Source organism: Notolepis coatsorum (assembly GCF_963971535.1).
Source record: "Notolepis coatsorum genome assembly, chromosome: 6".
In the NCBI taxonomy this organism is placed as follows: Eukaryota; Metazoa; Chordata; class Actinopteri; order Aulopiformes; family Paralepididae; genus Notolepis; species Notolepis coatsorum.
The window spans coordinates 82,272,033-82,290,447 of NC_140170.1; the positions used below are offsets into that span (position 1 = coordinate 82,272,033).

General features: G+C 42.7%; 1 protein-coding gene across 2 annotated transcripts in view; it reads left to right on the plus strand.

Annotated features, from left to right (window-relative positions):
• stau1 (staufen double-stranded RNA binding protein 1) overlaps window positions 1–18,415 on the plus strand; it is a 39,211-nt gene extending 20,796 nt beyond the window's left edge. For both annotated transcript variants that reach the window (XM_084316521.1, XM_084316522.1), the window contains exons 13-15: window positions 4,979–5,101; window positions 14,340–14,419; window positions 17,426–18,415. In XM_084316521.1, the coding sequence (XP_084172647.1) occupies window positions 4,979–5,101; window positions 14,340–14,419; window positions 17,426–17,513 (291 nt within the window). In that variant the 3' untranslated portion in view covers window positions 17,514–18,415. The remainder of the gene's footprint in view (window positions 1–4,978; window positions 5,102–14,339; window positions 14,420–17,425) is intronic.

Consider the following 18,415-nt stretch of genomic DNA (forward strand, 5'->3'; position numbering starts at 1 on the left):
AAGGGGGACAGTGTACATTAATAAAACATTTTACAGATGTAAATGCACCCAATTTTAGCCAAAAGGCTAATTTCCATTGGCAGTCCCCCTGCCAGAAGGTACAGGCTAAAATCCTGTGTAAAAAAAAGGGTTAGCAATAAAAACAGAATAAAATCGAGATAAATAACATTAGAATTTAAACACAACAAAAGCACATAGACATAGTAGGGATACAGGTCACAATACAGTCATGGACACAAGGACAGAGCACATCATGACATATTAAGAGACCCAGACATAGACAGACGCACCATATCCACACACACACATACACACAGGGACCGAAACTAAAGCCCGCCGCCCGCCAGGGGCGCTCAGTTTTTACCTTTGGCGCTTGACACTTAATCCATGGTTAGACTAGTGTATTTGTGCCGTTTTTTTATACGTTTTTCAATACGTTTCATGTCCCTATTACACAGAAATGCGTTTTTTGGCGTTTTTTTGCGGATACGGCTGAAACGCTAAATTGTGTTTGCGTTTTGGAAAACCGCTAAAAAAACGTGCCGACAACAGCGTGTAGTCTGCACGGAGCCGTTGTTGCGAAAACGCCCATGCGCAGTAGATACCATCTGCGTGCCCTTCCGGTGACAGCAGAGCTGTCCCAAACCAAATAGCTGCAGCTACTATGTGTTGTCAAGTTATTGTTATAAGGACCCCAGTCCAAGCTACAACAGTCTGCATTCCCTTAACAATTGTTTGTATTGAGCCGTATTGTATTGTACCCATATGCAATATGTTAAATAAAGTTTACATCCATTCATTCTGCTAGCATTACCGATTGGCACTGCCACTGGATAACATGAGCTAGTGTTAGCTATCAAACCCTGTTAGCTCAAAGCTCCTCTTTCAACTTAACAAGCATTAAACAAAATGGCCCAGTCATCTATTCACCTTTGTTTAATACACACAGCGTTGTCTCTAGTGTTATCTAACTACTCATAGCTCCCGATATCATCAGTTTGGTGCTGGCTAAGTAGCGTGAGCTAACGTTAGCTTCTAGCCACAATGCTATACTGTTATAATGGCAAATTCCATTGACGTTAGCATGCAGCTAACAATGCTACCGATCCTTTTTTAGACTAAACTATCCGCTCTTGGTGGTCACTTGTGTTGATGTTAGTTTTGTTTCATCAACAAATGACAGGCAGAACACACAGTGAATGTATCCGTTTTGTTTATTGCACTTTTATTAGGCTTTGCTGAAAAAGAATTGCTGCATTGGGTAAATAGCAAGATGGTGGCGCTCATAGGCGCCCGCCTTGTTGACATTTTCTTTGCTGGAGCTTCCAGGAAGTGTATTGGCACATTCAAGTTCTGATTGGTTGAAATTGCCTTCATGTTTGCCACCTACTGCTTTGGCAGTGTACTACATCAGTGTGCTCAGGTGACAAAAACGAAAAAAAAATGAAAGTGTGACTCGAGGCGCACGACGTCGCGGCGAAACGCATATGACAACAATACGAAGATGAAACGAAAGGTGTAACCGCAGCCTTAGAGGGCTGCCCGCCGTGGGGCGTGTAGACGTGTAGTTCATAACGATACTCTTATTTTGATTGTGCGAGTACAGATTATAGCCTCTCTCGTCTTTTTTTTTCTCCGCCGCGAGATCGTTAAAAAACTACAAGTCCCACATTGCACTCAAGTCAACGGTCCAATCACAGTAGAGTGACGTGACTGGTTTCATGAGAAAGAAAGCAAATGACCAATCGGAAGCTCTCATTTGGCTTGTTTACTTCCTGAAACGCCACCATTGCGATATGCGGGCAGTCTGCTCTAGTCTAGATCGGACCTCCATGAGCTACCGTTACTGTTTAAACAATGACCCAGTCAACTATTCACTTTTAGTTTAATACATGACGAGGCATTGTCTAACGGTATCTAGCTGGCTAGCTACTGATAGCTGCTGATATCAACAAATGCTCCAGCAATAGTCGACTCGAGTGCATAATACCTCCGTTCCCTCGTTAGCTAGCTCACGTTAGCTAGCTCCTGTTAGATCTATCTGTCCCAGTAAACTAAATTGTCTTAACGTTATCTACCGGGCTAGCAGTAGCTACAGATAGCTCCTGATATCAATGTCTTATAACATTGATTGAATGCGTATTCTAGCTGAGGGCATGTTGAATGTGATTTGACAAAAGAACCGTAACGTTATACCAATAGGGTCCAGCTGCATCGTCGGAGAATCCTTGCATGCTGAATGTAGGGTCTAGCTGAATATAGGGTCTAGCTGCAGGGCCGGAGAATCCTTGCTGGAGCTGGAGGCTACTAAAGTATACACACAGACAGTGGAGCTGTTTGCAGATAGCGAGCATTTTGACTTATTGTGGCGATGTCTCGCAGATAATACAACTACAAGTATGATTATATAATATATATTTTATTTTAAAAAAAATTATATAAAATATATATATATTTTTTTAATCAAACAAAATTTGGCAGGTAAGAGATATGCTTGGCGGGTAGATTCTTCCCATCTACCCGCCACTGGCCGGTGAGTCAAAAAGTTAATTTCGCTCCCTGCATACACACACAGACACCTCAGTGTTGACAGTTCTGGTTTTCAATGAGCCATTCCCTAACCCTGCACTTGAATGAATGGTATGATGTGGACACTCTAATTGTTTGAGGAATTGAGTTCCATTGGTGGGATGCTCTGTATGAGAAGACGGCCTGGCCAAATACACTTACTGCACAGCACCCTCTCTCACCTAGACTGCCAGAAGGGGGGCTATGTGAGACTGTTGTTCATTGACTATAGCTCAGCGTTCAACACCATAGTCCCCACCAGACTGGTGGACAAGCTGATCGAGCTGGGTCTGAGCTCCGCTCTGAGTGCCTGGATACTGGACTTTCTGAGTGAGAGGCCCCAGGCGGTCAGGGTGGGGGGTCAGACCTCCAACACCATCACCCTGAGTATCGGGTCCCCCCAGGGCTGTGTCCTGAGCCCCCTGCTGTATTCACTATACACACATGACTGTGTGGCCAAGTTCAGCTCCAACTCCATAGTGAAGTTTGCGGACGACACAGTGGTGGTGGGGCTGATCTCTGACAACGATGAGAAGGCCTACCGGGAGGAGGTTGAGGTACTGGAACGCTGGTGCCAGGACAACAGCCTGCTCCTGAACATTGGTAAAACCAAGGAGCTGATCGTGGATTTTAGGAGAACACAGCAGGGGACACACACACCACTGAGGATAAACGGGGCTACCATGGACAGGGTGAGCAGCTTCAAGTACCTGGGGGTCCACATCTCAAGGATCTGACATGGACAACACACATAGACTCAGTCGTAAAGAAGGCGAAGCAGCGCCTCTACCACCTGAGACAGTTAAGGAAGTTCAGAGTATCAGGGAAGATACTCCAGTCCTTCTACTCTGGAGCTGTAGAGAGCATCTTGACTGGAAACATCACTGCCTGGTATGGAAACAGCACGGCACAGGACAAGAAGGCCCTACAGAGAGTGGTACGGTCAGCTGAGCGTACTACGGGTATTGCACTACCACCCCTGCAGGACTTATATAACAAGAGGTGCAAATCCAGAGCCTGCAGAATAATGAAAGACCCTCAACACCCCAACAACAGCCTGTTCAAGCTGCTGCGGTCAGGCAAACGCCTGCGAACACCAGCAACTAGGACAGAGAGACTTCGGCTCAGCTTCTTCCCCCAGGCCATCAGAGTCTTGAACACTGAACTCTCCACACACAAGCACACATGAGCACACACAACGCACACACTGTATACGCTCACACACTAACAGTCACTTTAACATGAACACACACACACACATGCTGCACACGCTCACACTTATGGTCACTTTACACAATGAAAGGTCACTTTAAAAAAAACAAGAACGGGAGTGGTTCTTGTATACCGGTAGTAAACCGAAGGATAGCAAGCTAGCATAAGGACACATAGTATAACTGTAGATTGTATAGCATTGTATAGTATAAGACCCAGTGCCTCATCCGTAGCTAACAGTGTATTGCACTATCACAGGACCTAGCATGCCTTACCATGCTTTTGTAAAACTCATGTACATATATACCTGATATGTCTTTACTCTTATTACTTGTATTATTGCAGAAATGTCGCATTCTCATCCTATTGGATTCTTATTATTGTATTATGCACAATCGTTGCGGGCAAGACCCCCCACATTTCACTGTATACTTGTATGCCGTGACAAATAAAACTCTTGACTTGACTTGGGCTGGACCTCACGCGGGGAAGCAGCAGTAGCACATACTCATATACACACAACCTGGACCTCGCAGGGATGCAGCAGTAGCACATACTCGTATACACACAACCTGGGCTGGACCTCGCACGGGGAAGCAGCAGTAGCATACTCATATACACACAACATGGACCTCGCGGGGAAGCAGCAGTAGCACATACTAATTTACACAGTGCTTATGGGCGGAGCCAGGCCAACACAGCCTGAAATCCAAAGTGAGAAAAATTTGGCTTTTGAGTACTTGATTAGAAATATAAACAATGCATTTTTTTTTAATAAAAGCTTACAGATGTGTTCAATAGACTCTCAGGGATTGTGTGAAGTTGCCCAAATAGTGCTAGGAATAGCAATGCATGTCCCCTTTAATATTTGAGGCAATACACATGATATTACCCATCACAATTGCCTCAGATAATCGCCTATGTATTAGGAATGCACTGACAGGACCGGGCAATAGATTTATATTATTGTTTAGCGCCTATCAATGTAATTCATAACAAATGTATTTTTTAAATGGTCTGAATGATAATAAAATGTAAATATTAAGTCAGATTTCTCACTAAATTGATTGCTGAAATATTTCAAAATATCAATATACATTTTCAGTTTGGTACCATATTTGACACATTCTTGCACAGCCAAGTCTTTTCCGACTGAAACATGATGGAAATGTGAAAGCTCCATTTGATTTACTTGCAGGTGGAATACAAAGATTTCCCCAAAAACAATAAGAACGAGTTTGTGTCGTTGATCAACTGCTCCTCCCAGCCGCCCCTCATCAGCCACGGGATCGGGAAGGATGTAGAGTCCTGTCATGACATGGTGAGTCTCTGCTGCTACTGGGCCGTACCGTGTTCACATGGTGAGTCTCTGCTGCTACTGGGCCGTACCGTGTTCACATGGTGAGTCTCTGCTGCTACTGGGCCGTACCGTGTTCACATGGTGAGTCTCTGCTGCTACTGGGCCGTACCGTGTTCACATGGTGAGTCTCAAAGCACCACGCTGCTGCTGCTACTACCTGTCATGCTAATAATGTCTATACTACTATTCACCCAGAGTGTAACACTCAAGTTTGACAAACGATACCACTTTCCCTTAGCAGGAGTTGTACCCCTCCTGGTGACTTGTTCACAATTTGTTAGTTGCTTTGGATAAAAGGGTCAGCTAAATGTGAAATTATACCAAAATTATGACTTCGATATACCTGCCTAAAATATCTCTATGCCGATACTGAAACGATGCAACGGCAAGAACCGGCAACATAAAAGTAATGGAATAATGTGTTGGTGTTTCCCACTGGTTCTGAAGGTTATTTGGACGAGTAATATACACAGTCTGATCAGTGCAAAGGACATTAGTATGGCGGTAATGTATCAGTTTGGGAGTGGCGGTGTTGTTTGATTGGTGGGCTGCCACAAATAAATGTATGGGAAACACTGTATTAGATGACAGGCCTGACATGACGGAAATAAATGCAATTTAAAAATGCACAACAGACGATAGATATGTACACTAAGGACGTGTTCACACCTGAAAGTCCGCGGATAGTCCGGATTTTCTGGTGGACCAAATGTGAAAATGATACATTGTTTGATTTTGGTCTGCCCTTTTTGATGCAGACCTAATTTGTAAACAAAGGACATGCAGTCGCCAAGTCGTTCATCTATTGGACTATAGCACTCACAAACGTAAACAGTTGCCGACAGCGTAATGAGAGAGAGATACTGTCATTACGCGAGTGGCGCGACTAGAGAGTAGAGAGGGAGAGAGAGACTGTCAGAGAGAGACTGTCCACGCGTGGCGCGAGTCTAGAGAGGAGTGACTCATTACACGAGCGGAGTGAGTCTGACTTCAGAGCCACACTGCAATGCACTGTAGGCTACTTTGCTTCCTAGATTAGGTACTATAGTTCGATTGAAACGGACGAGTCCCAACTTTTCAAGAGGACCATGGTTCGGTTGTTTGGTCCTAAACATTTTGTGTTCACACCTCTACAAACGAAACGGACAATTGATTTAAAGGGACCATGGTCCACTTAAAGTGGACCAAACAGGGTAGTTGTGAACGTGCCCTAAGTTTGAGCCGTTTGATTAATTGTACAATTTATTAATATTGTTATTGAAGAAATTAACTGGGAATCTGGGATTTAGCAATCGCAAGTTTGTCTTACCTTGAAAAGTCAAGAAGGTATGGGGGGGGGGGGGGGTGCTTTGTTTAAACTGCACATAAAGGCTAGGGATGTGTGCGAGCGATTAAAGAACTACACATTTAAATGTTTCTTGAACTAATTGTCGACACCAAAAATACAATTTGGTTAAACTATTTTGATAAAACCAGTTAAATGTGTGCAAACATCTGTAGTTAATAGTTATATTTTGATTTGCGCAAAATATGCACTGAGTTTGTGTAAATGGCAGCAGCTGTACTGTATTACTGATGTCTCCCCATTTTTAGCCTGATCATTTCAAACCGACTTCATGCTGTGAGAGTTTCCTCTGAAGCCTCTGTTCACACCTCCCCTTATCCTCATCCTCCCCTTCCTCTCTTATCACACTTTTTTTATACCACGACCCCATTTTATTTAGACATTTTTTTTGGCGACACCACACTTAAAGGGGAACTATTTTACTATTTCTTTCACTATTTGGGCACTTTTACACAATTCCTGTGAGTCTATGGAACCATAGCTGTCAACACGCACGGTTTTACCGGGATTCTCCTGTATTTCGACCCTCTGCACGCCGTCTTTACGGCGCACGGATTGGTACGTATTTTGTACTAATTATTATTTTTTTTCTTTTTTACAAAATGGGTGCAATTCTCCTCCGTGACGACAGGTGGCAGCAGTGTAGATTAGACCGTTATCACAGGAAGTCAGACCGGGAGACGGTTTCGAGCCGAAGAAGAATAAGAACAGAACAGCGAGCGGATTTGCTCAGAGCTCAGGGGAGAGACTGATGCGGCACCGAGGGTGTCAAGTCAACTTAGCCAGTGTCTCTTGATTGCCCACTCTGTGGCTTTTGTCTCTGGAACAAAGGGTTTGCAAATCTTCTGTGGATAAAACAATACAAAGTTACTGTGTATGTGATGCAGGAAGGAATGTGTAAATGTCTTGGTGAACAGCCGTTTGCTCTGCGCCTCGGCGTCCCCCTCCTTCACTCTGACGCCCAATTTCCTGAATGCGATTTATAAATAATAATTGATCCGTTTTAAAAGTTGTCGTGAATTGTCATGGTATGACAGTTACTGGTAACTCGCAGGCATTGCAGAGATAGGCTATTGAGGAAAAACACAAAATCGCATTGGCTTTTTTTCTATCTCACATTTCTCTGTAGACACACACTGTTCCAAAATGATATTTCCACTGCTAAATTAATGACCATAGGTATTTTTTTATAGCTTTAACGAGTTGTAGTATTAATATGTAGCCTACAGTGATGAAGGTATAAAGACACTATGGTAATACATTGATTGATTGCTTTTATAGTTTCACAAACACATCAAGACAAATCACAAACACAAAGAAATAAAAAGAATGAATGAATGAGAACTTTATTAACAGATTGCAGAATGGGTACAGTACAGTACAGCTCAATACATACAATTGTTAAGGGGATGCAGACCAGAGAAAGACTTTCGTCTTGTTTACATCAGGGTCCCCCATTTTCAATTCATCAATAGTATGTACTGTCACATCAATGAACAAACATACACCATGTCATATGCTTTACACTAAGGACGCAAGGGGCTGATTCTCTGACATATATACACACATTACATATATACACATACACATATATATATATATATATATATATATATATATACACCAGCGCCGCCAATAGATAAAAAAAATTAACTAATCAATCTCACAATTTTCTGTAATCAATCTAGATTAATCTAGATTAAAAACAGCATTTTTCTACATAAAACCGAAGCTTGTAACAGATATTTACTTGAGTAAAATCATGGAATTAATGTAAAATCAACACAAAGAAAGTATATTTAGATTCAAAGACTATTTTAATAGCTTTCTTTGAATACAGTTTCTCTCCTGTGAAATACAAATGTTCAACAAAACCATAATTTACATAGCATTTACACTCTAAGTAGGAAAAGTTTACCCTACAACGAAATGGCTGGGTACATACAGGTTTTGACCAGCAGATGGCAGCGACGAGGCAGCTCCATTGGGAGGGGGCGGGGCCGGGTTGGAGGGGGCGGGCTGAGGGGGCGGGGCCAGTAGAAGGGGCGGGGCTAAAACGTGCACGTTTTCTCAAAACGAAATGTTGACAGCTATGCTATGGAACACCTCTGTAATATATATATTTTTTTTATTCATTGTTTTGTATTTCTAATCAAGTCCTCAAAAACAGCATTTTTCTACCTCAAGATCTCGAGCTGTTTTGAGCTAGAGGCTGTGTGGGCTCCAGGTCCAGCCACTGTGTGGAGCTCATCTTCTATCTCAACATTAACATGCAGCGGTGTCTCTCTGACATCACATATCGCGCACATTTTCAGATGACTCAGTTCAGTGAGGGTGAATATTGTGAGAGGAGAATTGGAAGAATGCGCCAATATGAGAATTTTGAGACATAGATCATATTAATATATGTTCACATAGCTAGGAAACAATGCTAAACACTCAAAAAGGCCATTTATAAGATAGTTCCCCTTTAACACTTTGATCGCCGGGGTTAAATTCATAATTTACCATCCCTCGCCAGCCCTATTTAACATGGAGAAGTTCCCCTTCTTTGCAGGGCTATAACTTTTTAAATTGTATTGCTAAATTGACATTACTATGGCCCATTCAACGTCCTATATCTATTGTTCAGGGTGTAGCAACGTTATACTTTTTAATTCACATATTCATACTAAAATACGGTCTAAAGTATAAGTAAGTTTTTATCATTTTCTGCAGCTTTCTCCAGAACTTGATTTATAGCCCTAAATGCATTATATTGATGATCAAATACAGTTTGGTAGGAATCTGTGCGAGATAAAAAATGTCAACTGGACGTGCTTCTAGGAGTTACTACGTATGATCTGATGTTGACCGGATGGGGGGGGGGGTCATTTATAATTCCGTGGGCAACGTTATATCATTCATCTAGTGTGGGTGATATGATCATTAGAGCAGTTAGTATCGAAGACATTAAAAAATAACGCTGAAACTCACCGTAGCTTCCTCGCGCCGTTGGGAGATGAGCGTGGAACAAAATGTTTTCTATTATGGGATGTTGAAATATCCGATCCATTTCCAGGTTGTATAATAGTATATACGTCCAAATCATGTTGTTTATCGAGTTATTGGTAACCAATCGACATACATTGTGTCAAGATGGAGTCCTGCTAATGATAGCGAGTGCCCGGACGAAATATGGGTGAGCACCACTTCATCTGCATCACTTCCTGTTTGGGCGAGCGGCCGATCGGCCACCAGATGGCGCTCTTGAACCGTTGGAGAATTGAGAGGGGCTCACCAGTACATATAATGTCTCCGGGGGAGAAATCTGATTTCGATCACAGATTTTTTTAATATTGATATCAAAGACGCTGTCCAGCGTCTTCGGCAGAATAAGCATGGCGCGGAAAGACGCTGAACAGCGTCTTCGGCGATTAAAGTGTTAATGTATTGCGTCATTTCAACGTGGAAATAAGGAATATCAAAATAAAAGCACACGTTGAACTTGATCATGCATATTTATTAGAAAATGAAATTACAGCACTATGTTATCACTGAAATGAATGAATATTATCAACAAAAGCAACGGAATTGTCCGCTTCTACTCTGAAAATCCGGCCTCACAGAGGTATGTTGATGCGAAGGGGACAAGCTTTCTCAGCGCATCATTGCACAACACTGGGTATTCGTTCCGGACTGATATCCAGAACTTTGCGAGGCCCTGTCCAGTGGACTTGACTTTCAGTAGCTCGTCACACGAAAGATCATTGAGTGCTTCCTGCTCATGAGCGCTTCCTGCTCAGACAGTGGCCTGCTGCGTCATGCGTAATGAACAAAATCTTCGCTGATTATCCTGGAGTGCCACTAAGGGAGCTCATTATCAGCACATTTCTCTGCCAATGGGTTCAATCAATCAATCAATCAATCAAATCCTTTATTTAACCAGATAAGCATCATTGAGATTAAAATCTCTTTTTCAAGAGCGATCTGGCCAAGCAAGGCAGCAGAAAGTTTCAACATAAAAAAGAACATCACAATAAAATACAGATAAAACATTTACATCAAGCTCCAATTTCAGGCAAGTTATCAAACAGGCAAATGATCAAACACAGTTGCACTGACCAAGGGAACTGAGTTCGTAGGATTTTAAAATGGCTTTGAATTCTCCGAGGGTGACCAGTCCTGGTAATTTTAGGTCCTCCTGTATCTTGTTCCAAGATGAAGGAGCAGCATATTTAAAAGCCCTTTTTCCCAATTCAGTTCTCATATGGGGAACTTCCAGTGTTAGAACAGCTTGAGAACGAAGGGCATACTTATATTGCTTTGTGCACAGAAGCACACTTAGGTACGAGGGAACCAGTTTAAGCAGAGCTTTGTGCACCAGAGAGCCATCGAGAAAATCGTCGTATTTGTAGAGATGGATAACTTGCAATGGTATATAGGGTGCAATGGTGCACTCGATTTCGGTTGTTTTTGTTTGCAAGGAAAATCCGCGCTTCTTCTCTGAGTTTATTATAATTTTTTGCCCGTGACCCGTAGTTTGAGAACCACTGCTTTGAGGGATTTTTTTCACGTTTTCAGCATTTCTGAAGAATCTTCTCTGCCGAGATGTGGCGGCCTAGACCGTCACATATTCTCTATTTCACCTATTCATCCTCTCCACAACCCCCACCCCCTTTACCAGAAAGCTTAAGAGGCAAGCTCACAGCATTGGGGTTGGTTCTTCTCCTGGCCAGAGAAGTCAAGTCCAAGTTTCCTCTGAACCTGAATTTGTATTTGATTAGTAATGCTTTAATAAATAAGTATTTATTGCATAATTAACCTCTCCGGTTCCACCACAATGGCCACCAACTGCACAGACTACAACGTATGGTGTACATCAGGGGTCGGCAATAGGCGGCCCGCGGGCCGAAAATGGCCCGCCAGCAATAATTTCTGGCCCGTCAGTTTATTTTGAGAATATATTTATTTAATTTTCATATTTTTATTATATGCATACTTTGTTTTATCCATGTTGAGAGTGAATAACGGGTATAGGCAGTGAGGTGCAATGTACCGTATATATAGGCTTGCTCAAAGTGAGGTGGACAGCGTGTGGTGCTGAAATGGGAAACAAGTCCATGAAATAAAAACACCAGTTCAGTAAGTCATTCAAGCTTTATCTTGACTGACGGCGCCACACATGCATGTGAACAGTAATGCAATTAAAAACAATGCAAAAACAATGCAATTAAACGTACTTTAAACAAAAATAGTGCTTGAAGAAGCTCCTGAAATGACGGCGCTATAGGTACCGTATTTGAATTACGAGACATTCGGAAGTCCATTAGCTCCATTTCCAGTGCAGCCTCATCTAACAAGGTTAACTATCATAATCGATCGTCCCACTATATTCCTTTATCCGTAATTGATCAGTCTCCCCAGTTAGTAGCTAGATTAATATATTTAGCGGAAGTGTCAATAATCGATCGCGGGGGATTCCCCAATCTGGATGCGTCAGCCCCAGTCTCCTCCGTAGACCAGACAGTCTCATTTAACAAGACGAGGCTTGTTTGAGATTCAATAAGTATAAGTAAGGTCGCTTTCACATATAGTTTTGGTGGACTCGGTGCGGTTCTGGGGGTGAAGTTGCAACATTGTTGCATTCTTCATTTGGTTCGCCTGCGTTCACACAGATATCTGTCATGCGGACCGAGACCTTCTGAACAATGTCACGCGGTCGAAAAGGGCGCTTGTCTATTGGACAGTGGAAATGTGTGTGTGGCTGCGATCCCGTGTGTGCGCGTCTGTGTGGAGGACTGCGAGCCCTCCAGATCAGCGGAGCCGAGTTTTGACATGGCATTGATCCATTGTTCTATTGAAGCACATTACCACCATCCTCTCGCTAAACAACTTGTAGACCACGGTGTTTTTATGATTGCCCACAAGTAGCTGTTTTATTAATAATATAATAAGCCGCGCGCCTCGGTAATAATAATAAACCGCGTTTTTTCTTCCTTCTTCCCAAGATGCACAGATAGATAGATAGATAGATAGATAGATAGATAGATAGATAGATAGATAGATAGATAGATAGATAGATAGAGAGATTAGATGCAGTGTGCTTGTTTTGCAGTGAGTGCTGCGAGCAGCAGTGGTAATAATAATCACTTCCTATATTTGGTTCGCGTTTGGTTCGATGAAGCCGAACCGAGACCTACGTTTTCAGGCGGACTAGAGTTCGCCTGCTTGGTCCGCGGACCGAGTTCGACACGCATTCACACAGACTCGAAAAACCGCGAATTCTGGTCCGAAAGTCCGGACCAAACAGCCCCTGTGTGAAAGCGACCTAAGACAACGGATAAGTTTAACGAATTCCATATAAATCTATAGTTTTAACATTAAACATTCAACATTAAACCGGTCCGTGGCCATCAGATAGACTGTTGCGCGCGCGTAATGTAGGATAGACCGATAGAGAGGCGCTTTATAATACAATGGAAAAAAGACAAAGGTATAATGTTCAGTGCATGTATAAGTCGTTTACAGTTTATTATGCCACCTATGCAGCTCGTTTATTTTGACAGAGTTAAAAGAAATTCACTACCATTATATTAAATTAACCATTGTTTTTGGTTCGGGCCCGCCACACAATGGCTTGGGGAAAATTTGGCCCGTGGCCAAACCTAATTGCCAACCCCTGGTGTACATCATGCCAGTTAGGCTACCTTATGTATACTGCACCTGTGTATACTGATACTTTACTTACTCATAGTATATATTCAGATTCTAAGTGTTTTATTGCCCATATTTATTGTAACTAGTGCTGTCAGGCGATTCAAAAAATTTATCTAATTACAGGATTTGTAATTAATTAATCGAATTAATCGCATTTTAATCGCATAACCATTTTATGCCTGATATTCTTTTTTTTAATCCACTTTTTCTCCCATTTTTCTATATTTTCTCCCATCCCAATTTCATATCATCCAATTCAACCCTCCCCTGTCACGAACGCTGTTTCTTGCCTCCCACAAGCCGGCTGCAATGTGGACTAAGTCATACATAGCACAAGTCCCCTCCGGTACTTGAGGTAACAGCAGTCGCATCTTTTCACCTGCGCAGCTCGATCTCTCAGTGGCGAGGAGTAACGCGTGGGAGGCTCACGCTGCCCCCGACACTTCCTGATTCTACTGCGCAGGCGCACCAACCGACCTGTAGGAGTCGCTGTCCACAACGCCCGATCCCCACCCATCAGTTTCCCACCCCCTAATACGGCCAATGTGTATTAGTATGAACGACCAGCTAAACTGAAAGCAATGTGGAGCGCTGGGCTCGAACAGGCGAGCCCAGCGTCTCCGCATTCGTGGCGAGCGCCTTGTCCACTACGCCACGTAGCCGCCCACTTTATTAGCCTAGCCTGATATATACGTAGCCTGATATTCTATAATCATATTTCAAATTGCATGGGTTCGGATGGCAGAATTCAGTACTGTATCTACAAAACCTTCTGTTTAATCATCTTCCATCTATTAATTTGCTTAGATTTTTCAGGTCTGGTCAATGTGAGCATGGTGTTATTCACAGTCAAAGATAATGTATTGATATTCTCATTTGGTTCATTACAATTTACTCAAGCCTAGTAACAGACACAGTATTTCTGACACTGGGAATACATTCCCTGAGATCCATAGATGTCCCTAGAATCAGATACCAAGAACATGCAAATGGACCATATTTAAAAAAAAGTCTGTTAAATGACCGGTACTAATAAAAAGGGGTATTGTACCGCTATTTAACGGCAGGGTATTGCGATACCTTTCTAGTATCTGTGTACAGTGCAACACTAATGTTGAATGTCCCTGCTATAACCTGTGGTTCCTTCCTCCACAGGCTGCGCTGAATATACTCAAGTTACTGTCAGAGTGGGACCAGCACTGTAATGACAGAACAGGAAATGGACCAATCTCTGGGTAAGCTTCCACAAGCCCCTCCTCCCTACACGTCTACTGAAGAAACTGAGGTTGATTGATAGATTGCACACTAGGGGGGAAATAATACACAAAACTCACGGTTCGGTTCATGTCACGGTTTTTGGATCACCGTTTTTGGTTCGGTATGGTTGAGTGCGGAGAAAAGATAGTATACCATTGCCAAAATATTTATACATACATACAAATTGGCTCACTGCATACTAGTATCAATTATATGTAAATTCCTGGTGATAAGGGGGTGTGTCTGCAACACCGTTTGGTTATTTTTAATCTCACTCTAATGTTTGTAGGCAGTCATATGCAGGTAACTCTGGAGGTCAGTCCTGCATGTAATTGGGCATCTTCGAAAATTATTTTACATTTCCGCTTCTTGTCTGTTCAAGATTGAGAATTAGCTTGTTGCTGAATTTCCTACGAGAGGGAATATTAACCTTGTGGCTCAGTCATTTCTCTCTTGTAGTGGGCTATTACGTTAAACATGACGCCTGCTTACACTTTGCGTTGCACAATGCTCGTGCATGGTGTCTAGACGCCCTGAACCTTCCCACTCTCAAGGACATTTGCACCAGGCGTTGCAGGGCCAAGGCTAAGAGAATAGTCAAGACTCTAGCCACCCAAACAACTGCCTCTTTGCACTGCTGCGGTCAGGCAAGCGCTACCGGAGTCTCGTGATCTCAGTACAGAGAGACTCAAAAGGAGCTTCTATGCTTCTACCCCCAGGCCATCAGGATACTCAATGACAACACTAACCCATCCATTCTACATTCATTGCACACACATGCACACACACACTCACTTTAAACATTCACCTATAACATTAACTTTAGACACTTTTTACCACTACACCATTGTCATAATCAAAGGTCTGACAACCAAACAAATTATAACTGGAGCGGGCTGTTGTGAAGCCAGCCCGTCCAGTGTGTGCTTTAACACTTTCAGAGCTCAAGCTTAATCTTGATTTACCGGTTGAATGCCCACCATCCACTTCAATGTTAGCGTTAATAACGCCTACTCTATGTTTTAAATTATGGCTATGTGTCTAATCTGCCCGTCGCTTATCAATGACTCGTTTTCCAGTCAACATTGTCGAAGCGGATTGTTTTTTTATCGGTTCATTTTTGTTTTATAGCATTTTGAAAAGCCCTCGTTTTCAAGGAAAATAAAAAGATTCCATGATAAACGCCCTGTACTGGAATATTTTAGAATACACAAAAACGTTGTCATTTTTCGGCCTATTTATGAATCGTTTTCAAATAAACGCTAGATTATCGATAGTATATGTGTACGTATGCACACTGGGGCCGCAAGCTGAAAATCGATTCTCTGATTTCCTCAAAGCGATCGCGCGCACACACACACACACACACACACACATAGGGCAAACGCTGAAATCTCAGCGAATACAACTCTGATTATCCCAAGACTGGTAAAATAGATTCCTTACCTCAGATCATTCCAATTCTTGATAGCCATTCCAAAAATCTATCACTACTGTCTACTATCGATTGGCTACTGTGAATATATATTCCAGGCTGATTCCCGTTGCACGATCACTTCCATGTTGAGCAGACGGCTTGCCACAGCTCAGGGAGCCAGCTGGCCCCGCCTCTACATATCACTGATCCCAGGTCAGTCTAAGCGACTGACGTGCAGTTTTCAGGGATAGACAATAGGGGGCGCTTTTTTCCATTCTGAGCTGCTGGAGGAGCTGGTGTACCAACGGGAGACTCGGTTGATGAAATATGAATTCAGATCGCTAATAAAAAAATTAGACGATAATTGTCGTCGTGGGCATTCAGTGGGGGGGGGGGGGGGCTGATAAAACGTCTTATGACGTTTTGGGCATTGAAAGTGTTAAGCACAGGTCCCGGCAGGTAATAAAGAAAACGTTTTCCAAAAGTAAAATGATATTTATTTGTGATGGGGAATGAAACCCACAGCAACACAATCAGGGAAAAAGGTAGGGGAGAACAAACAGGGTAAATACAATAATAATAAACAAGTATCGGCAATAAGGCCAACACAGTATCTAAATTAGTTCCACTCGAATGGAACGGTGGCAAATGGAGTATAAATCCACACACAGTGGTAACAGGCACAGGGGCCAGCACAATATACTCACTCTATATATATTTGCCCACACACAGTGGTAAATGGCATAAGGGGGGGCCAACACAATATATACAATCCCACACAATACTCTAGTCCACACAGTACTCTAACCCACACGATACTCTAATCCACACATCCACAGGAAATAGGCACAAAAGAGTACACTATAAAGCGTCCACACAATAGTGGCAAATAGCGGCAACCGCCACACTCTACTCTGGTCAGTGGCAATGACTTAGTGAGGCGCCCAGATGTGTGTCACCGGTCAGGCTATAACCACTCGTCTACCTAGGCTGACTGCCCGCAGGTGCCACTCCTCAGGCAATCAGCCCAATCAGTGAGACTGGTGGCATCTGGGAAGGGGAGAAAGAAAAAGGAATAAATACAAAGATGACACACACTACATACAAACAACACAACAAATATTACATATACTAACCTGATGTTTACATGGTGTTACAAATACGATAATAATGATAATGACCAACCCACGTACGTCACAACCATATTTGATCTATTTATTACTAAAATATTTGCACTACATCTCTACCTCATTTTTGCATTTTGTTTGCATTTTGTACTTTAGTTTTGTATTTTGTATAGTTGGATAGATGGATACTTTATTAATCCCCTTGGGAAAAACAGCGTTTGGTCTTTATTCTTTAGACTTTTTTTTCTGTATGAAGCACAATCTTAGGGGGCTCATACAGAACCGAGCATTTCACTGTAATGTACATGTACCTTATATGTCACAAATTAAACAACTTTGAACATGAACCGCGGGGGAGCAAACAGAGCTGTTCAGGGTTTGTTTTCTTTCTCCCTATTGCTCACAGTGACACCGCTTCTCTCTCTGGTCTCTTCCTCTAGGTGTGGCAAGCAGGAGATGGAAGGCGACTCGCTGCTCAAACAGGCTAACTCAAGCACCTTGGCACAGACTCTGGACGGCACTGTTTAAATGCACAGCATTGGTTGTCTGAAAAAGCACTAGAGAAAACTCTCACACTGTGTTCTGATAGGCTGTTTTAGAAGTCCTACAGGGAGCTGAGGGCACTGTAGGCTCTAAACCATCGCTGTTCATATAGTCGATGTCCCGGAAATGTTCACAGTTAAACAAGATTGATAGAAACAGGACAGTTCTCCTCCTTGATGTTGTTTAATTGTACGCATTATTTATTTGTTGGTTTCTTCTTTTATTTTTTTCTCGTCGTTGCTTTTTTGTAGAAGTAGCTGCATCCTAGTCGATGAACGGGGGGTTTGCTGTGCTGATAGGACGAGATAACGGGACTGTGAAAAGAAGCTTTTGTTTTGACTAGAAACTTGTTCAACTTCTCTTTTTTTTTCTTTCTTTCTTCTCTTAGTAAGACTTGCGTTCTCTTGATTTTAACTGTTTTATTATGTTTTAAAAACCCACCCCCCTCATCACCCGTCAAGCAGTTTGTTAAAAGAAGAAATGTATATCTTGTGACGGTTGGGACCCCTATGTCTAGGATGCAGCTAGCGAACCACTGTTGATTTTCCTAGTGCTTTACGTCAACAACCACACGTGATAAGTGTTTATCTACATTACCATGTAGGACTGGGAAGGTTTGGTGACTAAATGTAGCGTGTGTGTGTGATGTAACGTGATGTTGTCCCCTCTGGTTGTGTGATGGGGCAGTATTAAGTCTTTTGTTGCGTACGGTCTAAGCACGACGTCCCACCCACATCCCACCCCCCTGCTCCCATGTTGCATCAGTTGCTCTGATGCCCCCCCACACCGCGCCTATGTCTGCCCCTTCAGTCTACCCCCTGCTCCTCCTCTTCTCTGCTCCCCATGGAATGTAAGTAAAACTTGTGTGCTGTCATGCACCAAACATT